Source organism: Falco punctatus (genome assembly GCF_963210335.1).
Source record: "Falco punctatus genome assembly, chromosome: 14".
NCBI lineage: Eukaryota > Metazoa > Chordata > Aves > Falconiformes > Falconidae > Falco > Falco punctatus.
The window spans coordinates 18,151,469-18,176,117 of record NC_137594.1 but is presented as its reverse complement, the minus strand read 5'-3'; the positions used below and the strand labels follow the sequence as shown (position 1 = coordinate 18,176,117).

General features: G+C 37.8%; 1 protein-coding gene across 8 annotated transcripts in view; it reads right to left on the bottom strand.

Moving 5' to 3' along the window:
* CHD9 (chromodomain helicase DNA binding protein 9) overlaps positions 1-24,649 on the bottom strand; it is a 122,807-nt gene that overhangs the window by 73,933 nt on the left and 24,225 nt on the right. Inside the window, exons 1-5 of one of the 8 annotated variants that reach the window (XM_080411244.1) lie at positions 21,249-23,081; positions 16,698-16,775; positions 14,898-14,986; positions 14,490-14,564; positions 5,356-6,958 (exon numbers count right to left, since the gene is read on the bottom strand). In XM_080411244.1, coding sequence (XP_080267370.1) covers positions 5,356-6,792 — 1,437 coding nt within the window. In that variant the 5' untranslated portion in view covers positions 6,793-6,958; positions 14,490-14,564; positions 14,898-14,986; positions 16,698-16,775; positions 21,249-23,081. Of the gene's footprint in view, positions 1-2,854; positions 5,314-5,355; positions 6,959-14,489; positions 14,565-14,897; positions 14,987-16,697; positions 16,776-21,248; positions 23,083-23,135; positions 23,858-24,471; positions 24,626-24,649 lie in introns of those variants that run through there. The other 7 variants (XM_080411240.1, XM_080411243.1, XM_080411242.1 and 4 more) reach the window with 7 other exon arrangements.

Here is a 24,649-nt window from a genome sequence, read left to right as displayed (position 1 = left end):
GGATACGCTTAATGGGAGCTATTACCAGTACTATTAAGCTTTTTTAAAAAAAGAACAACGTTTTAGTGCTGTTTCAGTTTGAGGGTTAGTTTTTTGGGAGGTATGTTTTTTTGCATTTCAAGATTACAAGATGCAATTTTTAACGCCCAACCCAAACACAAATGCTAACTGGAACATTTCAGTTTCCAGATGATGCAAAGTAGGGTGAATTTTGAGACATGTATTTTATTATGCTTAGTCCCACTGAAAACTGTCATCCACTGTTCCACAAGCAATATATATGTAACAGCATCAGCACTTCACAATCTTGTATTGTAACAACACTTAGGAACCATAACCTATAAACTTAGCATGTAAAACAGCCAGTCTCTTCTACAAAGGATTTATATATAGTTCATTACTTTAAAATATTTCTCATTACAGGCCCACTTAAAATTAAACTATACAGAATATAAGAAATACACTCTGAAAAATACTACATCCTTGACTTTTAGATATCTTCCATAACTGCATATATCAAGTACTTGGCTTGCTATACCTCTCATAACTAGCCGAGAAAGCACATCACTGCTTACTGTGCATTTGTTCTCAGAAGAACATCACAGTGCGACATTTCATAAACGAGTAGAACAGCAACCAGTGGCAGAGTTAAGAGGTTTACAAGTGGAATAATCCAAGGGAAACTTGTCTACAATTAATTTAGATTTGATATCAAAGGGAGGAGAGGTGAAAGGCCTGTGACTGTTCAGGGCATGCATCTCAGCAGCATGCAGGCCTGGACTTCCATCAGGTGAAACTTAGTTCCATCTCTGATGGTACATTCGTGTATGAGGTTATGCCATTCTGATACATACAGATGTCCCAGGGTAGAACTCCAAGCACGCCATCATCTACAACGTTCAGACTTTGCTAAACTTCCAAGGGCAAGACAAATTCTGCCCAAAAACACAGCAGCACCTGTTCATATAAAACAAGCGGTAGGAAAGGTCGTGCTTGCAAGCATAAAAGCACTAGCACGTTTCAGGTAATTTGGGGAAGGGAAAAAAAAAAAAAAAAAAGTGAGTGTGGGATACTGGAATTCATGAACAATTATCAGGCTAGGTACCAAACTTTTAGTCACAAAAGGGAAAAAAAAGATTCACCTGATTTAAGAACTAAGACTACCACCTTGTCCTATAGCACTGAAGGTTATTAATACTATTTTCCAGTTTCATCTCAACTACTCTGCTTTGATGTATGTAGCCAGAAGAGATTAAAATGCTTATTACAAAATATCATACACAGTGAGATAGTTGTAAACTTCTCTTAGGACAGTTTATACTTAGATTATCTTTCCAACTTCCTTTTTCTTCTGGACTAGCAGAACTGAATGTTGAAGCCTGTATTTTTGTCATCTTTTTTCAACTTTATGAAAAGGCAATAATTTAGCTTTAGCAAACTCAAAACAGTTTTAAGTGGAGTTAAAAAGATCAGATGTGTTATTATTAGTCAAAGCTGAGCCTACATGAATCTTCAGTGTGTTTCTCCACTTTACTTTCTGTTCTCAAACTAACTGATAAAAAATGGATGATGTAAAATTAAGAGGCACAATTTATTTACAATTATAATTTAATTGCAAGCAGGCATAGAAAGTATAATAGCAGCATAAGACATTCTAGATTGTTTTTAATTCTGCAGCATTATTACAATGAACAGATAGAAATTAATTTAAAAATTAATACAATCAAAAGAATAGCTGTACAAGTAAAAATGTGATGAGTGTGCTTGCTTTCAAATAACGAAACAAGTATTTTAATCCTCTTTCTTAATTTTACATAACCTCTGCATAACTTTTAAAGATCTTTCCTTCTCTAATGTTGGGTCCATTCCAACAGCTACAATCCATTAACTATTTCATAAAATAAAAGGTTTTCCTTTCTGAAAAAAACTCAATCATTATCAAACTAAAAATGATGAAAATAATTAAATCCACTAGTAATTGTTTCCTCAGTGTGTACAAAAGCCAGCATGAAACACTGTCTTGTTAAACATGAAACACTGTCTTGTTAAACAATAAAAATTTCACCTTCACTATTACATATCAAAGTTATCAAAACCCCTTTCCCACTTAGCTTAAAGACAACCAGTTTCAGTAAGACCAATATTCCCTCCCCATCCCTTACCCCACCTTTTGCTCTCAAGTTAAAAAGACACACATTTGTAAGAAGCTCAAACAGAACAAACTCATCTTGAACTTTAACTTCCACAAAGTGATCAAAGAATAGAAGTGTGAATTAGGACTAAAACCCTTTTTAGAATTGCTAACAGACGAATGACAAATCTGAAACACTTCTGAACTTCAGTAACTGCCATACTTTTATGTTACATACACCACCGATTTAAAGAGGCTTCTACATTGTTTGCCTCTGTCACTCCCCCATCAACACACTCCTAACCACGGTTTGACAGCTACCATTTCACAAGCAGTTTCTGAAGGAAACATTAAACATCTGTCCTATTAGACAAGCTCAAGGTCAAAATCCAATTTATGCAATTTATTGCATACCCTGAAATAATAAAAACCAAACCAAGCAGCTCTGCAACAGTTTTCTGTCTGTTTCATTTCAAAGTTCCAGGGAAAAAAACTTTAAAAAGTTTAAATACTGTAAAGTTGCTTTGCTTTCACACCACAATAAAAAACAAAATCAAATGCCAAAAAGCTTTAACACTCTCCATAGGTCTCAGAACTTTCCTTCTACTCCTAGTTACAAAACAAACTGCTAAAACTTATGTCAGCAAGATCAAAATAAGTCTTAAAAGGTTCTGATGTATACAAGAGAAAAGTCACAGCACCAGAAGGTTTTATTAGACCTACTTTTCGCCGCCTAGCTTGATTCCCGCATGCTCCTCACAAACGAGACTAACCCCTGGATTTCTCGCCACCCCCACTTTTCCTGGAATCCACTTCCTCTTCACCCTTCCCCCTAAGTATGCTCATGGGAGACCAACAGCCTCAGCGTTACTGTTCGCAACCCTGGGTTCTGCTGCTCCGCTTCCTGGCCCTGCTCCCTCGGCACTACTGTATGCACAGTAATAAACAGGATCACATTTCACTAGTAGCTACTATACCATATGTCTTTAGGTTACAGAGGTAACTGACAAGAGTAGCTACTTGGGCTGTGCTCTCTTCTTCCCCCTCCCCAGTTAAAAAAAAAAAAAAAAAAAAAAAAGGAAATTTTTATCAAAACCAACAGATTGCATCTACCGCATCATTCTGTTCATCAAGCTGATCTCAAACCCGCAGCTGTGTACGTGTTCTGTCCTTATCACATCACGATTTCACAGAAAGCTTCCCTAGTAGGAATTGACAATTACACGTTCCATAAACATAAGCAAAATTTGTAATGGAGAAGCAAGATACTGAACCAAGACCAAAGATTAAACATGTTAAACGCTTATCTCTACCCTAATGGCAAAATTAAAGGGGGAGGGGAATGTTACATTGCCTCCTTCACAGGCCAGTTTTCTGCAAACTAAGTAGAAGCAAGAATTGGCAATTAGGATCCTTTCCTTCCCAATAATTTTTTCCTCCAATAAGATACCATTCTATATTCTCAGGTAGAGAAAATATTGGTAGCAAGAATACAGAGAAGTAATACAGTTATTACAACCTTTTTAGAGCTGCCTGCATGTATATAATAGATGTCAAGTTGCCTCTATCTTGAAATACACAGATTGAAAACTGGGAAACATTTCTGTTCCCACTCCTTTCCCAAACAGAAGCTTAATTCCGACCAGAATTTAAAACGGGAGTTTTAAATGGAAGTACATGTTCACATGCACATGGATTTCAACAGACAGTCTCGCGGTATTGGAAACCCTAGATAACCAGCAATAGCGAATGAATATGTGCCTTTATTATATAGAAGCTACAGCTCCTTCTGCCAAACCATCTAATTGACGAAGTTTCAGTCATTCCTGTCAAATCAAATTTGGGCTGGAAGCTACCAAGCAGAGCCAAACTGTGATAATATTAAGGTATTAACTTACAGGTAATGCAGTTACCGATACCACTCTTCAGGCATTAACAAAAAAAGCTACTAAACCAGTCCCCAAAATCATAGCGATAGCTTTTAAGACTGATAAATTTCAAAAGCTGAAAGAATAATTATTTGTGCTTTTGGTTATTAAGTCTCTTCTATATTCAAGATCATTTTCTTTTGATTCAGGAATTTCTCAAGCTGAAAAATCAGCAAGAAACTCACATATGCTGAGGTTTCTAGCAGCTGTAATAAAACCATGATTTTTCTGGTTACAGTGTTGTGAAAAAAGAATTTTACTTGCCCTATTTTCTTTGGTTTTGAAAAGTTCAGCTACTCTTATATGAGACAATCCACCAGCACCAGTCTACATTTCTATGTATTGACACTTACATACTTCCTATAACAGAATATGATGATACAAATTAAGATAAAGGTCAGCATTAATAAAAAAGGTGGCCTTAATAATCTCATTTTAAATGATCTGAAATTCCACTACATTACATATGTTATGAGAGAGCACATGTAAGAAAACAGGCAGAAGGACCGAAGGATTGTGTTTCTGAACTCTTCAGTGCTCACACAATTTTAATTTCTCTCAGATAATCTGAAAAGCAAAGTTCATTTCTCTTGTATACCATTAAAAAAGCACAATATACATTTGGTGCTATCTTGTCCTCCATGCCAAGGGCTTTAATACTTGCAGTAGATGTGCACATTATACTACAAAAACTACAGTTGTTTGTTTTAGCCAAAAATAACAAAATCAAACATACGCATAGCCTTTTATATGTTTTCTGTTGTCACCAAACACATCAAAACCAACAACAAAAAAGCCTGTATTTTTAGCCAACAAGCATGAGCACAAAGATACCAAGCAAAGGACCACATAACAACAAAACCAGTGCAATTTTTGCAGGAAGCCAACTACACAAGCCTTATTAAAGCTCTTAAAAATACGTTGTTGTGAGTACTTTAAAAGACAGCAACCCATAATATTTGCACCAAAATCATAAACCAACCAATTTTCTCTGCTGTACTTAGCAAACATAAGCAGCAGATGGACCGACACAATTTTCTCCCAATAAGTATTTCAGGTTATATAAATCTTTTCTTCTGCAATGGTAAGAAAACAATAGGAAAAAGGAAGGTCTGCATCAACAGGTTGGGGATTTTTCCCCCTAAACTAGCTATTACTTAGATTTCTTCAGGGCCAAATAAACAACAGCTCAGAGACTTCCATTATCATGCTTTGGCAAAAGCACCAGTCACTATTACTCATTTCACCAGATCAACCAAACAGCTCAAACCCTCGGCCCCCCAAAACCCTACGTACCTGTCCTTGTAAGGTTGCACGACTTCTGTCTTGCAGGTGCTGATTAGAAACGGAAGAATGCCAAGGATGGATCTGACTTTGAGACTGTGCCCGAACAAGATCAGATGACTGTGTCGCTTGCTGTGGGGTTATGTGGTGTTCTAGGTCATGCTCTAAAACATGGCTTGTGCTATCCTGAACAAATGCAGAATCATCGAACTGTGGCAGAAGGTCTTCCTGAAGGAGGTCATCTGGGTCAAGTCCTGTAAATGGTTCATTATGAGTCTCGACTTGATGAAGTAAGTTCTCATCTAAAGATGTAAAACCGTTGCTTTCAATAGGGTCAGTGAAATGGCTTATCTGAGAAGCAGAACCAGTAGAAGCTGGAAAATTAATATTCACAGGAGAGAGTTTTGAACTACTGAAGTTGCCCTGAGGATGCGCAGAATGCAACATTTGAAAAGTATTTGAATTCAAAGGTGTATTAGGATTCAACATGTGCTCAGTTGTTTCTTGCTTGGTCCCTGTTTGAGATGTAAAGGCATCGCTTCCAGTGAAGTCAGAGATAGAGTGTGTCTGCTGGCTAGTAGAAAGAGCTGTTGTGGACTGGAGAAGGCTGGTAGGAGAAATGTGGTTATTAGAGTAAGAATAAGGAGATGAAAATTGTTGGCTGTTATTGACAGAACATGGAGTAATAGTTGGGGACTGTCCATCAAAATTTCCTTCTTGATTCCCACAAAAATGTATTGAAGCACTAGCAGTTTGAGAAAACTGTTGAACAGACAGAGGTTGCTGTGAAGTTGATGGATTAGAAACTGGAGATGGGTGGTTAACACTGACTCTGAGAGAAGTAGATACATTAACTTCCATGAAGTCTTTTGGCTGACTCAGAGCATCCTGCCCCGTGCTGTTTCTGCTTTGTTGCGACCGTAGCGAGGCACACTGATGCTGTGGTTCATTAGCCTGAAATAAGGCAAAGTCATGGTGTGCTACAAAGCTTTTGTTTTGCTGCATAGACTGAGAATGTCCTTGGTGAAAGGGGGACCCATTTTGATTTGAAACAGTTGTGGCAGTTTGATGACCCCACATAGGGCTACCATCAGCCACATCTGGAAACATCCCGTTAGACTGGTTTTGTGGATGAACTGGTGAACAACTGAATTGAGAGTGTGGTGATAAGACGTTGTCAGCTGAGCTGTTAAAAGACTGATTTACTGAATGAAGTTTCAGTGAATCATACTGATTCAGCTGATCAAACTCACTCATCTTTTGCTGATTTTGAGCATCTTGCACATGGTTCAATGAGTCTATGTGCAAAGGTTCAAATTCTGCACCCAAATTCAATTCATCAACAAGTGAAACAGGTCCAGGTTGAACAAAGGCATCATCTGACAAACCTTCTAAGGTCTCACTAAAAAGATTGGCATCATCAAAAAAATCCATCATAGGATCAGTCATCTTGATAGGTCTGTACTGCTTTTTCTCTCAACTCCAAATGGAGTGAATTTTGGCTCTCTGCAGTGAACAGAAACAAATGACATCCAGCGGTCACCACCTTATCCAAGGCATGCCAACATCCATTAGTGCTTCTGAAGAAACATTTGTCTTGAAGTGGTAAAGCATCCTGTGGAAGAGAAGGGGGAAGAAAGAAAAAAAAAAAAAAAAAAAAAGAAAAAAAGAAGAGAAATTACTTTCACAACTCTCCTCATTGTTCCTTCCCCTCTCCAACAGTTTTACAGATTTTTGATATATTGAATATAATGTTACAGTTTCATTAAACCACAAATCAGTTATTTTTGCTTATACTTGATGCCATGCGCAGCGTTTATCATTTTTGTGCCTTCTGTCATGAAAGTAACATTTGATGCTTTAAATGAAATGGCTTCATTTTTTCCAGTGTGCTCTACTACCTAAGCACAATTTTAGATTGTTCTTTGCCCTATTCATTAAAACTACCAAACTATAACATAATTGTGGTTTTAGTAGTCTGGAATTAAATTTTGTTTGTAGAAAGAAATCATGTAATACATAAACGTACACAATAATTCTGTATGTTTAAACAAGAAACTTAAGAGGTTATGAACTACATTTAAAAACAAAACTACCTTGACTACAGTAGGTAAAGCCGAGATACTCTGTTTCTTTGACTTAAGTTGCATTAAGTAACATTCTGGAAAACTGTATTTTATCTCATTTAAAAGACATAATAGAACTCTTATTTAGAGGAAGGACAAGAGGATGAACACAGTGGTACAGTCAAAGATAAACACTGGAAGCTACCTTTAGTTCAACAGCAGAGTTTACACGCTTACGTAGTTTTGAAACACAAGTTGGTTTTCTTTTTTTATTCATAGTACCACTGAGTGATCACCAAGGAATTAGTTTGCAATCAGAGATTTCAGGCAAGAGGAGCTGAAAAGGGTGTTTAGTTTAAGTTCAGCCTAAAAACTTGCACATTCATAGTATAATCAAAAAGAATGGTAAATGAATAGTAATTTGTGTGTGTGATCATTTACCTGCCCAGATAACTAGTAAAACTCTAGAACAGAGGAGCAATCGCTTTAAATGAGCACATTCATGGAATAATCATTCCTCTATCCTGTCAATACATATAGCTAAATACTATTAAAAGAAAAAAAGGAAAGAAAACAGCCATAGCTTTTCTGACCCTACTACTAAAGCTCACCTTCATGCGCTCCTCCTCCATTTCAACTGCAATTCTTCATTAATGAATTCTCCTAAGTATAGGGTCTTTCCAGAAATGGATACCCTGGCAATGTAAAATATTTTCTGATGGACAAGGTTCATGTTGAACCTATTAAGTAGCCTCTGACAAGCTGATGAAAACCTGTTCTACTTGTACTCATAGTTCACTGAAAGTGCTGTGACCATAGTCAGAATAAAGCCTAACCTCAACTAATAAACCTAATAAACCTTGTTGAGGGTTTGGGTATATAAAACTTGTGGTCTACACAGAAGGAGGACAGGTGGATCCTGTATCACACTGAAAGACAGTAACTGGTGACTTTATCAAGTATGAATTGGTATCAGTCTTAATTACGATGAGTACAGAGGACAGGCACGCTATAAAAAAGGCACAGAAGCTTAGGAAGGTGACAGCTTAGCACAGCAAAGTAGCTGTCGATTCCAGATGATACATATACAACTTACCAGTTAAAGTTAGACCCTCCTGAAGTACCAAGTTAAAGGAAACACTGACATAAATTAGACTCCATTACCTTCTAACACTGATTAAGTTCTCTGCTTATGATTACAACCAACAGAACGATGACTTTCCCTGTATCAAACACCTTCCAACAAATGATAAACCAGCATCAGAATCCAGGCAGATGATGTTTTAGGTTTTCGTAGCATTTCTAATAATCTCTCATCTTAGCACATTTCAACTCAAAAGATTTTTATTTTTTGTGCATTTGGGGGAGAGCTGTTTTGGCTAACAGAAGACAACCAAGTCAGATTAAGTACAATGCAAGAATATCATAGATACAGAACAAATGATCTAATTAAAGAAACCCCCAACTGGGGCAAGATAGATGGAAATCATGGTAGCCATGTGAAAAAAGTCATGTTCAATGCTACTGAAGACTCTGCTGTTAAAAACTCAAATTTTAAGCCTGTATCAATAAAAGTTTACATATTGAGACCAAGTACAAATAGCTCAGCAGACTGCATGAAGCTCCTTGGTTATGCAGAGAGATATAACTATATTTCACTGTGATTTATAAGGATGTCTATTTAACTTGTGCTAACTTGAAAAAACAGGGGAGGGGGAGAGAAAGATTTCTTCCATCTTTAGAGATACAGATACAATAGGATGTACCTTTTTTTTTTCTATTTTTTTGTTAAGTTGGGCGGGTGTTGGTGTTTTGTTTTTACATACAGTGACATATGGGCCAGCTACTCTATGGTAATTAACTACCATACACAGTCTTGACTTTAACTACATAGTACCCTAGAACTCTTGAACAGGACTAAAACAGCCCCGCATTAAAAAAAAAAAAAAACACATACCAGACAATCTCGTAATGCTTAATTGAGTGTATATGGTAAAAAAAATGGGAAAAAAGCACGCATAACAGCTGGGACGACTGCAGTTGCGAAACTGTAGAACCGAGCTTGCCTCACAGAGATTTGCTTCTTTGCTCAAAGCCCAAGAAATACAAGGATACTGCTGTAGATAGCCTGGACACAACTCTCTTTCAAAGACACATTTTTTGACCAGAGAAGTACTTTTATCCCTAGCTTTTTTCTTCAGTGACTACAAAATCCATCATGTTTTTTCAGCCCAAAGAAAAGCATAACGTGGAAATTCAAAGATATACGATTTGGAGAAACTAGCCTTTCACACGCAGTTATCTTCCAAATTTATTGAGCAATTCTCCTTTTTGTTTCTCTCTGCTATACCTGGATATGAAACCATTAGATGCTCAGCTTGCAAGTTGTCAAGACATATAAAGTCAAGTTGTCATGTATTTCTGAACTTAACTGGAATACAAGTACTATGTTTCTGTTCCTTCCTTAAAAAAACCAAACCCAACCTCCTCACATGCAACTTAGTGAAACAAAAAAGTTCTGACATGAGAACTTTTCACGTGATCTCTGTAAGCAACTCTTCCTCATGTCCTTACTCCCTCTTATACAGAAAATGATAGCAGCTACAATTATGTTTTAGCACACTTTCATCCAGGCTTCTCCTTCCCCAAACAGCTCTGTGATACCAATTCAAGCTTTGGACATGCTTCCTGCCAGCTGGCAGAAAAGCATTCAAGGGAAGAAACATTTTGAAGACATTCTTCTATTGGACTTCACAACTACAAGTTTAACAATGCAATCCCAGCCAGTGTTTTATAGTCCAGTTCCAAAATCCTTCTCATGGAAGATAAGCTCCTATTAGAGCTGCATTTTCATCAGAATGGGGAGACTAGTTTTGAATTCCTACTCAGTAAACCAAACTACAATAAAAGAAGCAGAATGTGTCTAAAAAAAAAAAAAAAAAAAAAGAGGGGGAGAGAGGAAAAAGAGCTCTTCCTTAAAGAGGAAAGATCTCTGTTTTGTGAAAACTAAGTATTTCACTGCAAGCAATCACTGTTACGGTAAGCAATTCCATTTTACAGCAATCTAAAGCTTGATTTCTCTTGGTAAATAGATTTTGACATCTTCGTGCACTCTGACATTGAGAATTTGTGATGAAGTTACACTTCTTGTGAAAAATTAATACTTTGCATTTTTAAATTCTCTACTATTATTGTATACTGATTTAATATTAAACTTTACCCAGCTTAAAGTTAGCAAGATCATTCTACAAAATCAATGTCTAAGTACTGCTTGGACCAATTTTAATCAATGAAATGAACACCATAGCAAAGGTACAACCTGACAAGCAATTAGAAGGCTACAATAATTGTACTTGAATTTAAGACATTACTGCCCCCTATCAGCTAGAACAGCTTCACCAATATTTACCAACTATAGGACACTTGGCAAATTTAGAATGTTCTGCAGTGGGTTTTGTTTTGTTTTCTAAATATAATGGAACCCAGAGGCATTCAGCAGTGTTTCCTACTAGTATTCAGTTTCTCCCTTTGTATTTTAAACTCTCAACTTTGTACCAATCAAGCTGATTTTATATAAAAAACTACCCAACAGGAACTACTACTGCCTAATGGCTACATAACAGAATCATGTAACAGACTCACTATTCTGAAAAAAAAAGCCATTTCTTTAAAAAAATAATATGAAGTTTTCTAAAATTAATTACCAGGAAACATCGACAGTATCAGCCAAGTTAAGCTCAAACACATTTCAAGGTTTGTCATATTCAAATATGCTAAAACATCTAGAATTGAAACAGTAAATCTTTTCAGATTGCCAACTGTTTGTCTTGAACAAAGCACAGCATTTTCTTCAAGAAGTACTGAAGTTATTCTGCAAACATGCTTGAATCATAACAGAACATCTCCCAGCTCTTGGTTTGCCTGTTTGGTCACTATTCAATAAACTAAACACCTACACTTTCTTTAATCTACTAGTTCTTAACATTAAGAGACCTATTTTAAATTAAAGATTTAAACCAAATAATGTAGTATTCTATATGGTCTAAAAGTATCTTTTTAATTACAAACAGATTTTAAAGCAATGAACTACAGTTGTTCATCTTAATCTGCAAAATCAGCTGTCTCTTAGTACTACATTTTAATTTTTTAAAACTTTAAGATCTTTTTCAAATTAAACTTACCAAGTTCAAAACCACTTAGGAATGAAATTGGCTACACTCAGCACAGTTTGCTTCCTTTCCTCAAGTGTGTGTGCAACACGCATGAATCAATACCAGAACTAGGTTAGGAAACTGAGGTTTCAAGTTAACATGGTTAATGCAACTCCTTGCAAGAGGGTAGAGTGGGGTGGGGAGCGAAGCTTTCTCCATGTCGGTTGTCCATCACAGTTTAGTAACAACCATATATTCTTGTGAGAAAGAAAGAAGAAAAAGAAACAGGCAGTGTGAAAGTCTGAAAGAGATGATCCCCTTTTATACTATGTTAGAGTGCAGTAGATCTGAGTTGTAAGAAGACAAGATGTAGTTACAGACACAACCAAGAACAGAAATAAAGAGCATAGTACAAGAATTAAAGACCAGAACAAAAGGAATAGAAGATTTATTTTACAGAATACATCAAACAAGAATGAACAGATAAGAAACCAGAATGGAACAAAGACATCAAATTTTGCTATTTAAAAAAAAAAAAAAAGTGGGAATACCAGTAAAAGACAAGATAATAAAACCCACTGATATGTTTTATTTCATTAATTGCATTGTTGATTAGTTTTGATGAAGTGACAACAGAAAACAAGCTACTCTAGTTATAAGCAAGTAAATCGGGTAAAGATTCAGCACATTACCATCATATCCACGCTTCTGTATTTTGACAGACTAAGTATCGGTGCTTCACAAGACTGATGCGTGACAGTAGCATAGATGAGAAGTCAGTGACTTTGATGGCCATTTTTCGCAAAAGAAGTCGAAACAATGGCTACTCAGACAAACAAATAGAAGCTATCTCAGAAAGTAGCGAGGGACAAGTCAGTAGACAGAAGGGATTAAAACTGAAGTCATAAAAGCATGACATAGCAAAAATCCAGACTACAGGTGAAGGACATACAAGGGGTAAACACAGTTGTAACTAGGGAAGAGTTTGACATTATATGCATGCAAAGTGTTTAGGGTTTGTGGTTTGGTTGGGGATTTTTGGGGTTGTGTGGGGTGTGTGGTGTTTTTGGTTTTTGTTTTGGTTTGGGTTTTTTTTCAGGAAAGCAATGCCACCAGGAATAACAGACTTGCTTTCAAACAAGAAAATCATTCTATTTGCCAAGTTCTATGTAAGCATGACAGGTTTGTGGCTTTGTATGATCTGCCCATCTATTAGCAGATGGAACATTGTGTCAAAGAAGGTAGACAACACAGCATGCTAAAAAACATACTCAAAAACCTGATCACTTCTGCACAATATTTGGAAATGACAGAGACATTCCCTCCTCTATATTAAAAGGCAATTCTACTATCGTTATTTATCAGTTTTAATTATACTAAAGCTTTGGCTGAGTTCAAAAAGCTGCAGTAAATTAAATAATACAGAAGTTACTTCCCACCGATGTGCCAATATAAATGATATTCTATTAGAGATTTAAAGATCAATGTACATGTTAAATTTGAGATGCACAGAGGGACAGCACAATTTCCTCAAAATCCCAGAAACACAGAAGATTAAAAAAAGAACATTTAGACATTTAGTAGAGATGAACTCTTCTATTTCCTGACAGAAATGAATAAGTAAGTCTTTGCACAAGAATGCCATGGTGTCTATAGCTAAATATGGATTGAAAAAGATGCATTTTCTCTGTATCACTGAAATTAGGAAAAAACATGTTTGGGTAGCCTGTTTCATTAAATAATAAAAATACTCATATCCAATTATATATATATATAAAATATACATTATTTTATTTTAAAATTCCTTTTCACTGGTAGGCATTTATAATTATTTTTGAGTAATGAGCCATCACTTCACTAAAATCATACACGCAACATACTGGTTTCATTTAGAATTCTATTCTGCTACAGAGTTTACAGACATCAAAGTAAATACTCAAAAGATAACTCAAGTACTTTGCATTTTCATTTGAAGATTAGAAAAAGAAAGATTTGAAACTGATAGTCTTAAATTCTCAGGACTAGGTTCCAGTCCACAGCTACAGTTCCAGATCTGAGTAAAAGCACAGAACTGGAGCAAATGGGACTGTGTTTGTTTGTCGCCACAATTCATCGTAGTCTGTTCTCATACCCAGACTGGTTTTGCTTGCACCAAACACCTCATATAACTGTTTCCGCTCTACTCCCCAGACATGCACAAGCTCCCTTCTACCACCTCTCCTGCTTTCTTGCAGGTAGCCTCTGGAAAATAAATGCTAAAGTTTTACAGAATCAAAAAACATTCAGTAACTATCAATTCTTATGGTCATTCATAAAAGTTCAAGTCGATCAACATGACAGATGACACGTCACTTGTAAAGAAAATCTATCTTCCAGTGCAACTAAAGACAAATTTCAACCGTCCTCAATGATGTTTGCCTTCACTGTGAACGGGACAGCTTCCTTCACTGACAACAGCTTTGCTCAAGCTGAACAGAGCAAAAACACACCAAAGAGAAAATATATCACAGAACTCCCTGGGTAAAGCAGCATGGTATCGGAAAGCCCCACAGTAGATGTTTGGGCTGCTTAATAGACTTAGGAAATCCATTTTAACATTCATTTTTAACTCCAGGTCAATTTATAAAGTCTCAGAATGGTATTTCAGCAATTAGTGCTTAGTATTTGGAGAAAACAAATTCTGCAATGCATGAAGCAATTTGAGCCATTTTATTTAAAGATCTAAAAAATTAAAAAAACCTAAGCATTTAGAAAAAAACCTGCATATCTAGTGAGATTTTTGCAATTGTTTTGTTTCTACTGTCTTGAAGTGGGGGTGTGTAATACCACAAATTTCTTCAGATTAAACATAGTTAATCATAGATAAACATGAAAAAACCCACATTTTTTTAATTGTACAAAATTCAGATCCATTCCTTTCATTGCTTACCAGGACAGAGTTTTTCTTCCCAAAACTTCAATTTGAAAAGATGTACAGCAAGATTCACAACTAAAGCCTGTAGAACTGTTGCATATATCAGAAAAGGAATCTCAAATCACAGATGAATTTTTAAATTATTTACTTATATATCACCAAGCTGTTTCTCTATCTGTAATACCAAGTTAGAATTATTTAGTTAGAGCATTGACACTTCAGACACATGAATTCCTAACTTTAATAATTAGCCTAGCTCAAAAGTACAGAGCTAGCACAGGCACCTAAAGAACCCCACACTTTTACAAAGTATCTGATTAATCTGTAAGACAAAAAAATAAGTTGCTGAAATCTTCTAAATTAAAAACATATCAGAAAATATTTTAAGAAAAGGCTCCAAGCAGAGATAAAAAATATTCTTACCCATGAATATAGAACACATCTCTTCAATGAAGAATTAAGAAGCTCAGAGATGGGCTTTAAATCCAGATGGATACCTCATCATCAGAGATCTGAAAATGAAACATGGTAAAAAAGTCACACAAAAACCAACCTCAGAAGTATACATTCAAATACAATACTCTTTGAACTCAAAAATTTAACAGATAGCATAAAAACAAGGACACCAGAATACACAATCACTAGTAGCCATGATTTCAGAAATGTCTGATAAATAGCTAACCTCACTTTGTAGGACAACTGAAATACAACCCAGCCCTACAAACCTCTAAGGTTGGAGGGTAGAGTCTGTGCCAGAACACTAAAAGTTTTAGGGCAACTTTAAGACACTGTATGATGACAAGGAAAAAAAAGAAAATAAAAAAAAAAGGGTTCTGAGGTTAGGTTTTAAAGCTGTCAATACAAAAAGCCCCGTACACATTATCTTTTAACAGCACTATGCCATTACATCGTGACAGATGTACTTGCCAACAGGAACTGACACTGCCTTTCTAGAATGACAGTTTTATCCTACTCCTTGCCTTGACACTAGGTAGAGGAGCTCAACTGCAAGAGGGTCTCAATCTTTCTGAAAGAGGCTTCAAAACATTACACAGTTTAAGGGAAAATGTGCAAGGGATGAAAGTAAAGATTTCCAGGGCCTGTGTGTAAAAGCCTCAAAGCAAACAAAAACACCCTCTAACATGAAAAGACAGAGAAAGTTTGCATATGAACCTACATTCTATACCAATGTGTTCCTCCATAAATAATAATACCCTTTCAAAAAAATAATAATTCCTTTCATGGCACAGAGCATCCTCCAATTCTCATAAATACACATTCCCCTCTCCCTAAGTACAGTTTATTGGTGACAAACTCTTGAACACCTTTGCAGGACTATTAATAAAGTTGAACCTTTAATCTTGATTAAAAGATAAGACAATATATATTACTCCATTAAGAAGCAGATTTTACTTCTCCACACATCTTTGAGACAATGTTTTAACATATGTGAAAGATATCAATTGCTTATAACAGCTATCAAAAGCCTGCAATGTTCCAGTAAAAAAATTTTATTTGGTACTAATTTAGCACAGAAAATACTCCACTTATCCTCCTTTTGTAATTCAGTAACTTCAAGATTTATTCCGAGGTTGCTAAACTGTCTCTGCATTAACAGGAACACTTAAATAATGTGCAGAATTTTTTTCCTGAAATTTATAAACAATAAGCATGTACCCAAACCCATACTTAGGCAAAGGTTGCTAATACTTCCATCTGTGCCACCTATGTGAAGCGATACAAATTTGGTATCAGAAACACCAGAAAACATCCTCTAGTTGTTCTCTTTTTCTATACTAGAACTCTCACGAAGCAAATAGAGCTCTCATCATGCAAAAGTCCTCTTAGCATTTAAAAATTAGAATCAAGTTTGAAATTATTTAACTGTCAGGTTTTATGCAGCATTTTAACATGTTTCAATAGCTAAACATCTGTTAATTTAAAAGTTCTTTGTTGACTAAAAGTTATAGCATAAAGGTTTTACAATATATATGTTAACTGAATTGAGGCATTCAAAAATTATTTTTATTTGAAAACAAGAAAAATTAGAAACTTGCAATCGAGTAACTTATCCTAGCTGTAAGAGTTCAGCAGTAAAATAAAAAACATAATTCACCTGTAACTACCTTACAGTGCAAGTACTATTTTAAGTTCTTTAAGATCCTCCCTCAATTGGACTTTTCGTGAATCCTCGAAGTAAAGAGAAAAAAACACATTTCTTACTCTTTAGGACAGTGTCCACTTGCTTGAACAGCTTCCAATATGGAGACAATTGCGGAGTACTTAATAGTTTGAAAAATCCTATGTTGAAAAGAAGAAAAACACAAATGTAACTAAATATACATTCATCAGATCTACAATACATTATTCTAAATGTAAAATACAAGAAATACTTCAGACAGCAGAAGAATCACTGATTATACTAAGTGCCAAAGAGAAATCCACACAAAGGGAACTTAAAGCTTTCTTAAGAAGCAAAGTGGGACCTATCTCCACAGATTCTCAAATAAGCTGTACTGCATGTAAACTTTTAATTACATACACACACACACACACACATATATAATATAGATGCGTGTATATGTATCTGGTAATCGTGATATGGTAAAAAAAGAAGTTCTGTAAAGTCGTCTTCTTTGGAAGAGTCTTAACGCTTGCTTTTAAATCTCAAATTGGTAAAATTTACTGAAATACACTAAAGCTTACACTTTGTTAAATAGAACCAGTACTAAATTTGTTATAAGCATGCATAAACACATACTAAGCTATCTTAGAAAGTTTTTCAAAAAATTATCTTCCACAGCCCCAATAATATAGTATCTTCATAAGATACTGAAAGAAAAATACACATTTCCCTAAGTGCACATCGATTTCCTTATGTTCTTGATGGAATCCTAAAGCATTACTATTACTAACAAAAAAATCTGAACAATAGTAATAGTTTTCATTTTGGACACTGAAACTTTTGTTCAATGCTAGCAGAACAGGAAATAAACTATTAATTCCAATAAGTTTAGAATAACCACTTTACCCCAATTTCTTTTTTTTAAAACATCATGTAAATTTAAAACTATGTTTTGTACAAAATCCTTGTGTACTTTCACGTCTCCAGTCCTTGCAGATACCTTGCATAAAATTTAACAGCACCAGTTTAAGAAGTTTTTAGTTTCAACTACCTGCTTCATCTCTCTGTCAAAGGTTATTGCCCTTAAAGCACAGCCTGCAGAACACAACATGTAGGTGTGCATCAGCTGCTTCAGCATATAGTCTCCCAATTTAGTTTTAAGCCTTTCTCTTGTTTCTTTTAACAAGCCCATTAAACTTGGCATCAAAACCGCTGAGGTGGATACATACATGCTATTTTGTCACTTATATTTTGTAGGCCTTAATTGCAATAAAGGGACAATAACAACTGAGAGAACGAGAACATCCTAAATTGCTACAATTGGTTGTGTGCTAGAAAGGTACCAAAGTTTGGTTAATCTTCTTGAAAATAATTAAGTTTATCCCCAAGTCAGTTTATTTTAATAAAAATAACTGTTAAGCAGTTCAGGGCTTTGGCCACAACACTACTGAAGGAAGGTATATGAGCAGCTCGTTCTGCTCTTCAAACACCACTGCCTTTTGCTTCTCCAAAGCGTACCTGTGAAGACTTTCATAAATTTCAGGACTTCAGCAAGTTACTGCTTGTTTTTCTAAGACTGATAATTCCCCCATGTTCTTTTCTTCAGGTTTGAATATCACTAAAAACTTTTTTGTTTAAGAGATCTGCCCATAGATCTTAGCTTATCTGTACAAAATACGAATGCCTCTTTTTACCCTCTTTAATTGTCAAAAGGGTTAGAATAACATATTCATTGCAACTTATTTGTTATTTACAGCTTACTTCTGGTCACTAGGAAGACTGTTACACAAGCTTACTTATACATTATTTCTTTCAAAAATCCTCTTGGTGCTGCTCAGATTTCTGATTTGAGTATTACAGGGTTTCTATAGTTTTGTCATAAGTTTCAGCATTGCACCTTAAATTACATCTACAACATATGTTTCTGAAATCCGGTATCTTTCCTGAGTAACTACGTTGGCATTTTAAGACCTAGAGAATCATTTGCATTGAAAACTAGAAAAGAAAAAAAAAAAAAAAAGTGCCTTCTCATTTTCACGTGGCCTAAACCAAGATTTCATTACAAAACATCAGAGACAAAAGACTTCACAGCATAGCCCTCTTTCAATTCACAATCACACAGTACACTAACTTCCAATAATTCTCATGTTCTAGCCTGATAAGGATCTTTGTGAACTGCTGCAAGTTAATAATCCAGAAATACAAACTAGAACAATGCACAGAATCACGTTTATTTTACAGATGCCTATGGATCATGATCTACAAGTACAGGCCAACAGTTGTGAAGACACTGACAGACAGAAGTCCCCTCTGTGAAAAAAGGAGCACAATTTCAAATCTTGACACAAGCGGATTAGGGTACCATGATAGTACTCTACTGAACAGCACAGATTCAGACTCCCCACTCCATTAGCCAGCATAAGGAGTTTCATCTGTAACTGAAGTCTATACCTCTCAGAGAGAGGCTGCATACATTTGTTCTGTTTAAAAAACCCCAACTATTTCCAAGGAGATTTGATATGAAAGTTTCTCAGAAAAGTTCCTCCCAAGCACATGTTAAGGAAGGGATGAGTTTGTGATTTGCTCACTATCCTCCTCTTAAATTAGGAAATCAACTGAACCTGGTAATAACTCAAGCAAAACAGTATTTTTCATCTTGTTTCATGGTTTCCAGCACACACAAGACACGCTCCTCAATTCACCCGCAACAGATAGAGACTCCAGGCAACTTCTACTGTAACATCAATACTCTGCCACAGGAGTCTGACAAAGTGGACTTTTTAAAAAGACCTTCCCAGGGGAAGGGACAATACTCATCTGTCCCTCAAGGGAATCTATTAATTATTTCTTAAAAACTTACCTAAAAATCTAGCTCCGAAGCTAAATTTTAGTTTAGCTTCTGAAAACCAGAAAAAACAAATACTTTCAAAAACTACATGCTGAAACCAGCAACATCATAGTATATGGAATCAGGCCCACTGTCATACCTAACACAATTTTTAATGTTGGCGGAAGCCACTAACTACAATGGCTTTATTACGTGGTAACGGAAAACAAAAATATATCCTACTTAATTCTCAGATTTCTTCTGACATATGGAATATCAGATGGGTAGATTTTCATGCCATTATACAGATGTAATCTTTCTGAAGCTTAAAACTTTCTTCATTAGGGAGTCAGGGATCAAATGTAATAATATAATTTCCTCTTCAAAAGCCATTTGCAGAATAGATTTTGGAGGAATTCCTGAATTTTAGTGACCAGTTTAAAAGAGTGAACCAACCTTTTAATACTGTTCATGCAATACAAGAAAAAGCGCCCAAGAATGCATTGCAGAAGGAAATAATTTGCTAACCAGAGTTACTACATTTTCTAATATGACTCAGTTAAAGAACACAGTCAAAATTACTATTTGTCTTCAAAAAAAGGATGGGAAGATTTTTCCATCTTCCTGCTAATGTTAGCTGTTGATTTAAAACTAGAACAAAAGCATGTATCTTGAAAAAAGAAAGATGCATGTACACTGGCAGCCTAAAGACAGCAATATTTGGTATCTCTTTGGTAACCTGTATGAATAAAGTTGAAGATCAACACTTCTGCTCACAGACAGATGCCATAACACACCAATATCTTTCTGGTGAGTTCTGAATATATAAAAAACAATTGTTCCCTTATAACTTGTTTCTTGCACCTTGGTAAGTGAATATAATGTAAAGCAGCACTGAAAAGTGGAGCTGTGTTCCAAGGTGCTGCCAAAAGTAGCCACTTAGTTGATCACTAAAGCTCGTTCCATCTGAATATTACTATAGATACGTTTGATTGTACTACCAAGATGCCAAAGTTTCTGAAGTCAAGCTATAGCTTCAAGAACCACACTGCTAAAAAATGTTTGACTTAGAGTTGGTCTTCTACAAGTTTTCAACACTGTTACTCAAAACCACGGTCATTGTAAAGCACGTTATACTTTCCTCATGTCACAGTTTAGAAAAAAAATACTGCTTAAAAAAAGATTTCTCCTCCCTGCACTACTGAAAATAACAAAGTCACATGTTCAGCCTGTGTGACTTTTGGCCAGCTCGCTCTCACATTTATGAATTGGCCAGATGGACAAAATATGAGAATCCTGCTATTCCTTCAGCCAAAGCATGAGCTGCAAACTCTTTCCAGTGGCTGTTGTATCAGCAAAAGAATGACTCCTTAGCATCATAGTTTCTTTTGCGGAAGGCATAAGAGGATACTTTATTAATAGCCTAAAATATTTCCAATAATCCTAACTATCAATTCTTGAATGTTTGACTAAATAAACAGATGGTTTCTCCATTACCCATTTATTTGCGCACAGTTACCCGGAATTCCTGAAGCACTGTTTCTAACTACAGGAAGAGCACTAGAAAACAGAATGAAAGCGCACAACATAAGCCCAAGAAAGCGTGAGATTTCTAAGTGTTCATTAAGCTCACAGCTCTATAGTTTGATAGAGCAGAGACCGTTAATAGGACAAATACAGGTAAGTCAGTGGAAGAATATAAAGCATCCACAAAACCAGTTTGGTTAGAAAAGAGGCTGAGTGCTAAGGGCTACCCGATTTCAGTTAAACACAGAAAAATATTTCAACTGGATGATTTATGAACATAAGAACCAAACATTACCGAGAATTTATTTCATATATAGTGATGGAAAGAAGTAGAATACTGCAATCCAGTGATGAATAGGATCGTGCTATTTGACTCCACCAGATTCAACTTATCCTAAATTGTCTGAAAAGTATCAAAGACAGACAAAGATGCAGTGTTTGGACACTTATTTCTACAAGACTGATATCAAAGAATAAAATGCACTCTAAGGAACCGGATCCATAAAACATATAACCGTCCAGCTTACCTGTGCTTTTGAAGTGTTTGAAGGATACATATACTCTAATTATAAGAAAAATTTGTACTGTAAAATTGTAACACACTAAAAAAATAATCTTTCAACTATTTCTGTAAAACAAGTGCATCTATTTACTTCATGGGTTGTACAAACAAGGTAATTTTAAAGCAGCATGTCAATCTTTTTGTTTTAAGCTGCCTGCATCACTAACTTGTCTCTCACTGAAAGAAACCAATGAACAATGCTTGGTTTAGGGCCTCTATAGTCTCTTGGTAGTGGTTCATCTTTTAGATAACATCACTAAAAATACTTTTTAAAAAACACACAGTGCTTTCATCAACATTTCTCCATGACTGAGTTCCTGGACTAATTTTCAAGAGCGTTTAGCACCAGCAGCTCATGTGAAATGAGTAGGTGCTGAGAATCCTCAAAATTCTTGAAAAATTGTAAGACTTAAAATTCCAGTTCTTTTTACAGTAAAAATGACAGCTTTACTCAGAGTGAAGTTAATACATCTTCATCATGAAGAGCAGCATAAATTCTTATAAACAGAACTACTTGGTTAAACACAAACAAGTAAGTTCGCACAAAGTAAACCAGTGCAGAAGTACTGTATCTACTTACGTGCCCGCCCTTATCATCTTATATACACTAAGTAAATTGATGTAGCTTACATAGCAATGGGGAAGAAAAAGAGAAAGCTACTTTGTATTTACTTTAAGGTTAGAGAGTTCACAATGGGCAGCAATCACAGAGTTCTTGGTATCTGAAGTTCACATCTACCTTACTTCCCACTAACTTCTCTGTGCACCCTTGATTTATATGTAGAGCCTGGCACATGGATCCCAAGACTGGTTAACTTCAAGAACACGTATGTTAACTTTTGCTCTTTGGTTTACAAAAACTGGGCACTGAAGCCATTGGCTCTTTGGAAGCCTCATCTGCCAGATACATAAACAATAAAAGTCATCATGCTATAGTTGGGGGTGTGCAAAAACTTTGTGAGTTGGCAAAACTAAAAGATACTAAATTGCTACTCTTTCTTTAACAAGAAATAAAGTATAAGATAGGAATAGTTATTCATTTTAAAGTATTTACCTTGCGAAAGGAACTAGTGAAAAGTTGATCTATGCACCAATAAATTAAAACTCAAGAGCCAGGCTAAAAATCCAGATCTTGCCCAAAGATAACCAAATGTTAATATTTTGCCTTGAATACTAAACCTATTTCTATATTTGCATACAAATGATTACATGTAAAACAAGGTGAAATAATTGTTCTACCTCACACCTGCCAAATGGGAACTTGATGGTGTCAAATGACACAGGTTTAAAGAACAGATGCAGAGAGCTCTTAGGACTGAGGGCCTAGTTTTCCTGAGAGGAGGTTTACTTGTTATGGCTGCTTCTTACAAAGTCTCAAAAAAGACACAAGAGGAGAACTAGAAAACTTAGCCTTTCACAGATTGTTATTTTGTCCTCCATGAGCACCCATTACAACACTGACGGGTTCAGATCTCTTCTGCGTGAGGGAAGGAGGCCGAGTTCTATTTTCTCACCCTGCTGAAGTTAAACAACATTCATCAACCGGAGGAAGTTTTTAGTTGCTAAAGATTCAAGGTGCTTACAACATAAAGACAGTGAGGAGCACAAACTGTTTCTTACGGATGGAAAGCGTACACATCAACCTCGATGTCAAAGCTATACAGCCAAAGAGAGGATTCGGACTCTCTCCACCTGGTTTTTATTCCTGTTCACAAAAACGTGCATGTGAGGAGGGAATGAAGAGGTGTTAACATTTCACCGCTTCACACCTCAGTAGGAAATAGCTTAATTTCTCCACCTCACCAGAATAAAGATGCATGCCACCCATCCACCCAGCACTACACGCAAACAGCACAGAGCTAGCCTCAAAACCCTCCCCTGGCCATCCCTGAAGGAAGCCAGCTTGCGGCCCCTACCTGGAAAATGCCAGCCCATAAACTCCAGCCTCACACTTTCGTGGCCAAGTCCAACCTCCACCAATGCACATGCCACCGGTTCTCCGCACCCCAGCCATGCTCCGGCGCAGAGGGCCAGCAGGCGGCATGCCCATCTCCATCTCTCCCATCTCCACCCCTCACTTCCAGCTCCTCTCCCCAGCTCCCACGTTTTCTGCTGTCGTGGATCCAAGCCAGCGGGCTGCCAAACTCAGCTCCCACCGCTTTGCTCGCCCTGGCATATTACTGTGTTTCCTCCCTCTGCCCACCTCTGTTACCTTGCATAGTGAGAAACCAGGTCTGACATTAATGCTTTTCTGCCTGGGAGGGAGCCACACTCCCCCCACCCCCACACAGCCCCCTTCCCAGAGCAGAATATCCCGGGGGGCTGGGGGTATTCCCACCCTACCCCCCTCCAGCCACCCCTCTCTCTCGCTGAGGAACCTCTGACCTCCGCCTCCCCATAGCCCCTTCCCTCGGCCCTGCCATCTTCTTACCTGAGCGAGACCGGGGGTAGGTCACGCCGCCCCCCCGGGTGGGCCCGATCCCTCCCCTCCAAACTTTGCCCCCACCCGCCGCCCGCGGGGCAGGGGGGCCGGGGTCCGCATCCCCGGGCACCGCCGCCCGCCCCGCCGCCTCCATCCTGCCCCGCTCCACCCCCGCCGCCCCCGGGAGCGGCTCGTCGGGCCGCCACCCCCCCCTTCTCCTCCCACCACCGCCGGCGAGCTGCGAGGGACCGGCGAGCAGCCCCGCGCCCGCCGGCCCCGCCGCCGCCGCTGTCGGCGAGGGGCGGAAGCGGGTCGCGGCGGCGCGGCGGGCAGAGCCCGGGCGGCCGGCGGAGCCCAGGCGGCGGGGCAGAGCCCGGGCGGCGAGCAGGCCGCGCCGCGCCGGCCCCCGGCGGCGGGGCGGGAGCGAGGGGAAGCGGCTGACGGGGCGCCGGGGCCAGCCGGTGTCTCCGACACCTGGAGCGCGGCCTGCACCGGAGGTGGCGAGGAGCAGCCCGTCCCTTCGCACGTACTCACCGCCGGGTTCGCCATTACGCGGCGGCGGCCGCCCGGCAGGAGGCACACGCGCGGGGAAGCAGAGAGGAGATGCCCCGCGCCTGACAGCTCCCCGCCGGGGCGGCCTCGGGCAGACGCGGCGGCTCAGAGGCGGCGGCGGCGACGGCTTCCCCTCCCCCCCCCCCCGGGGATTCCCCCC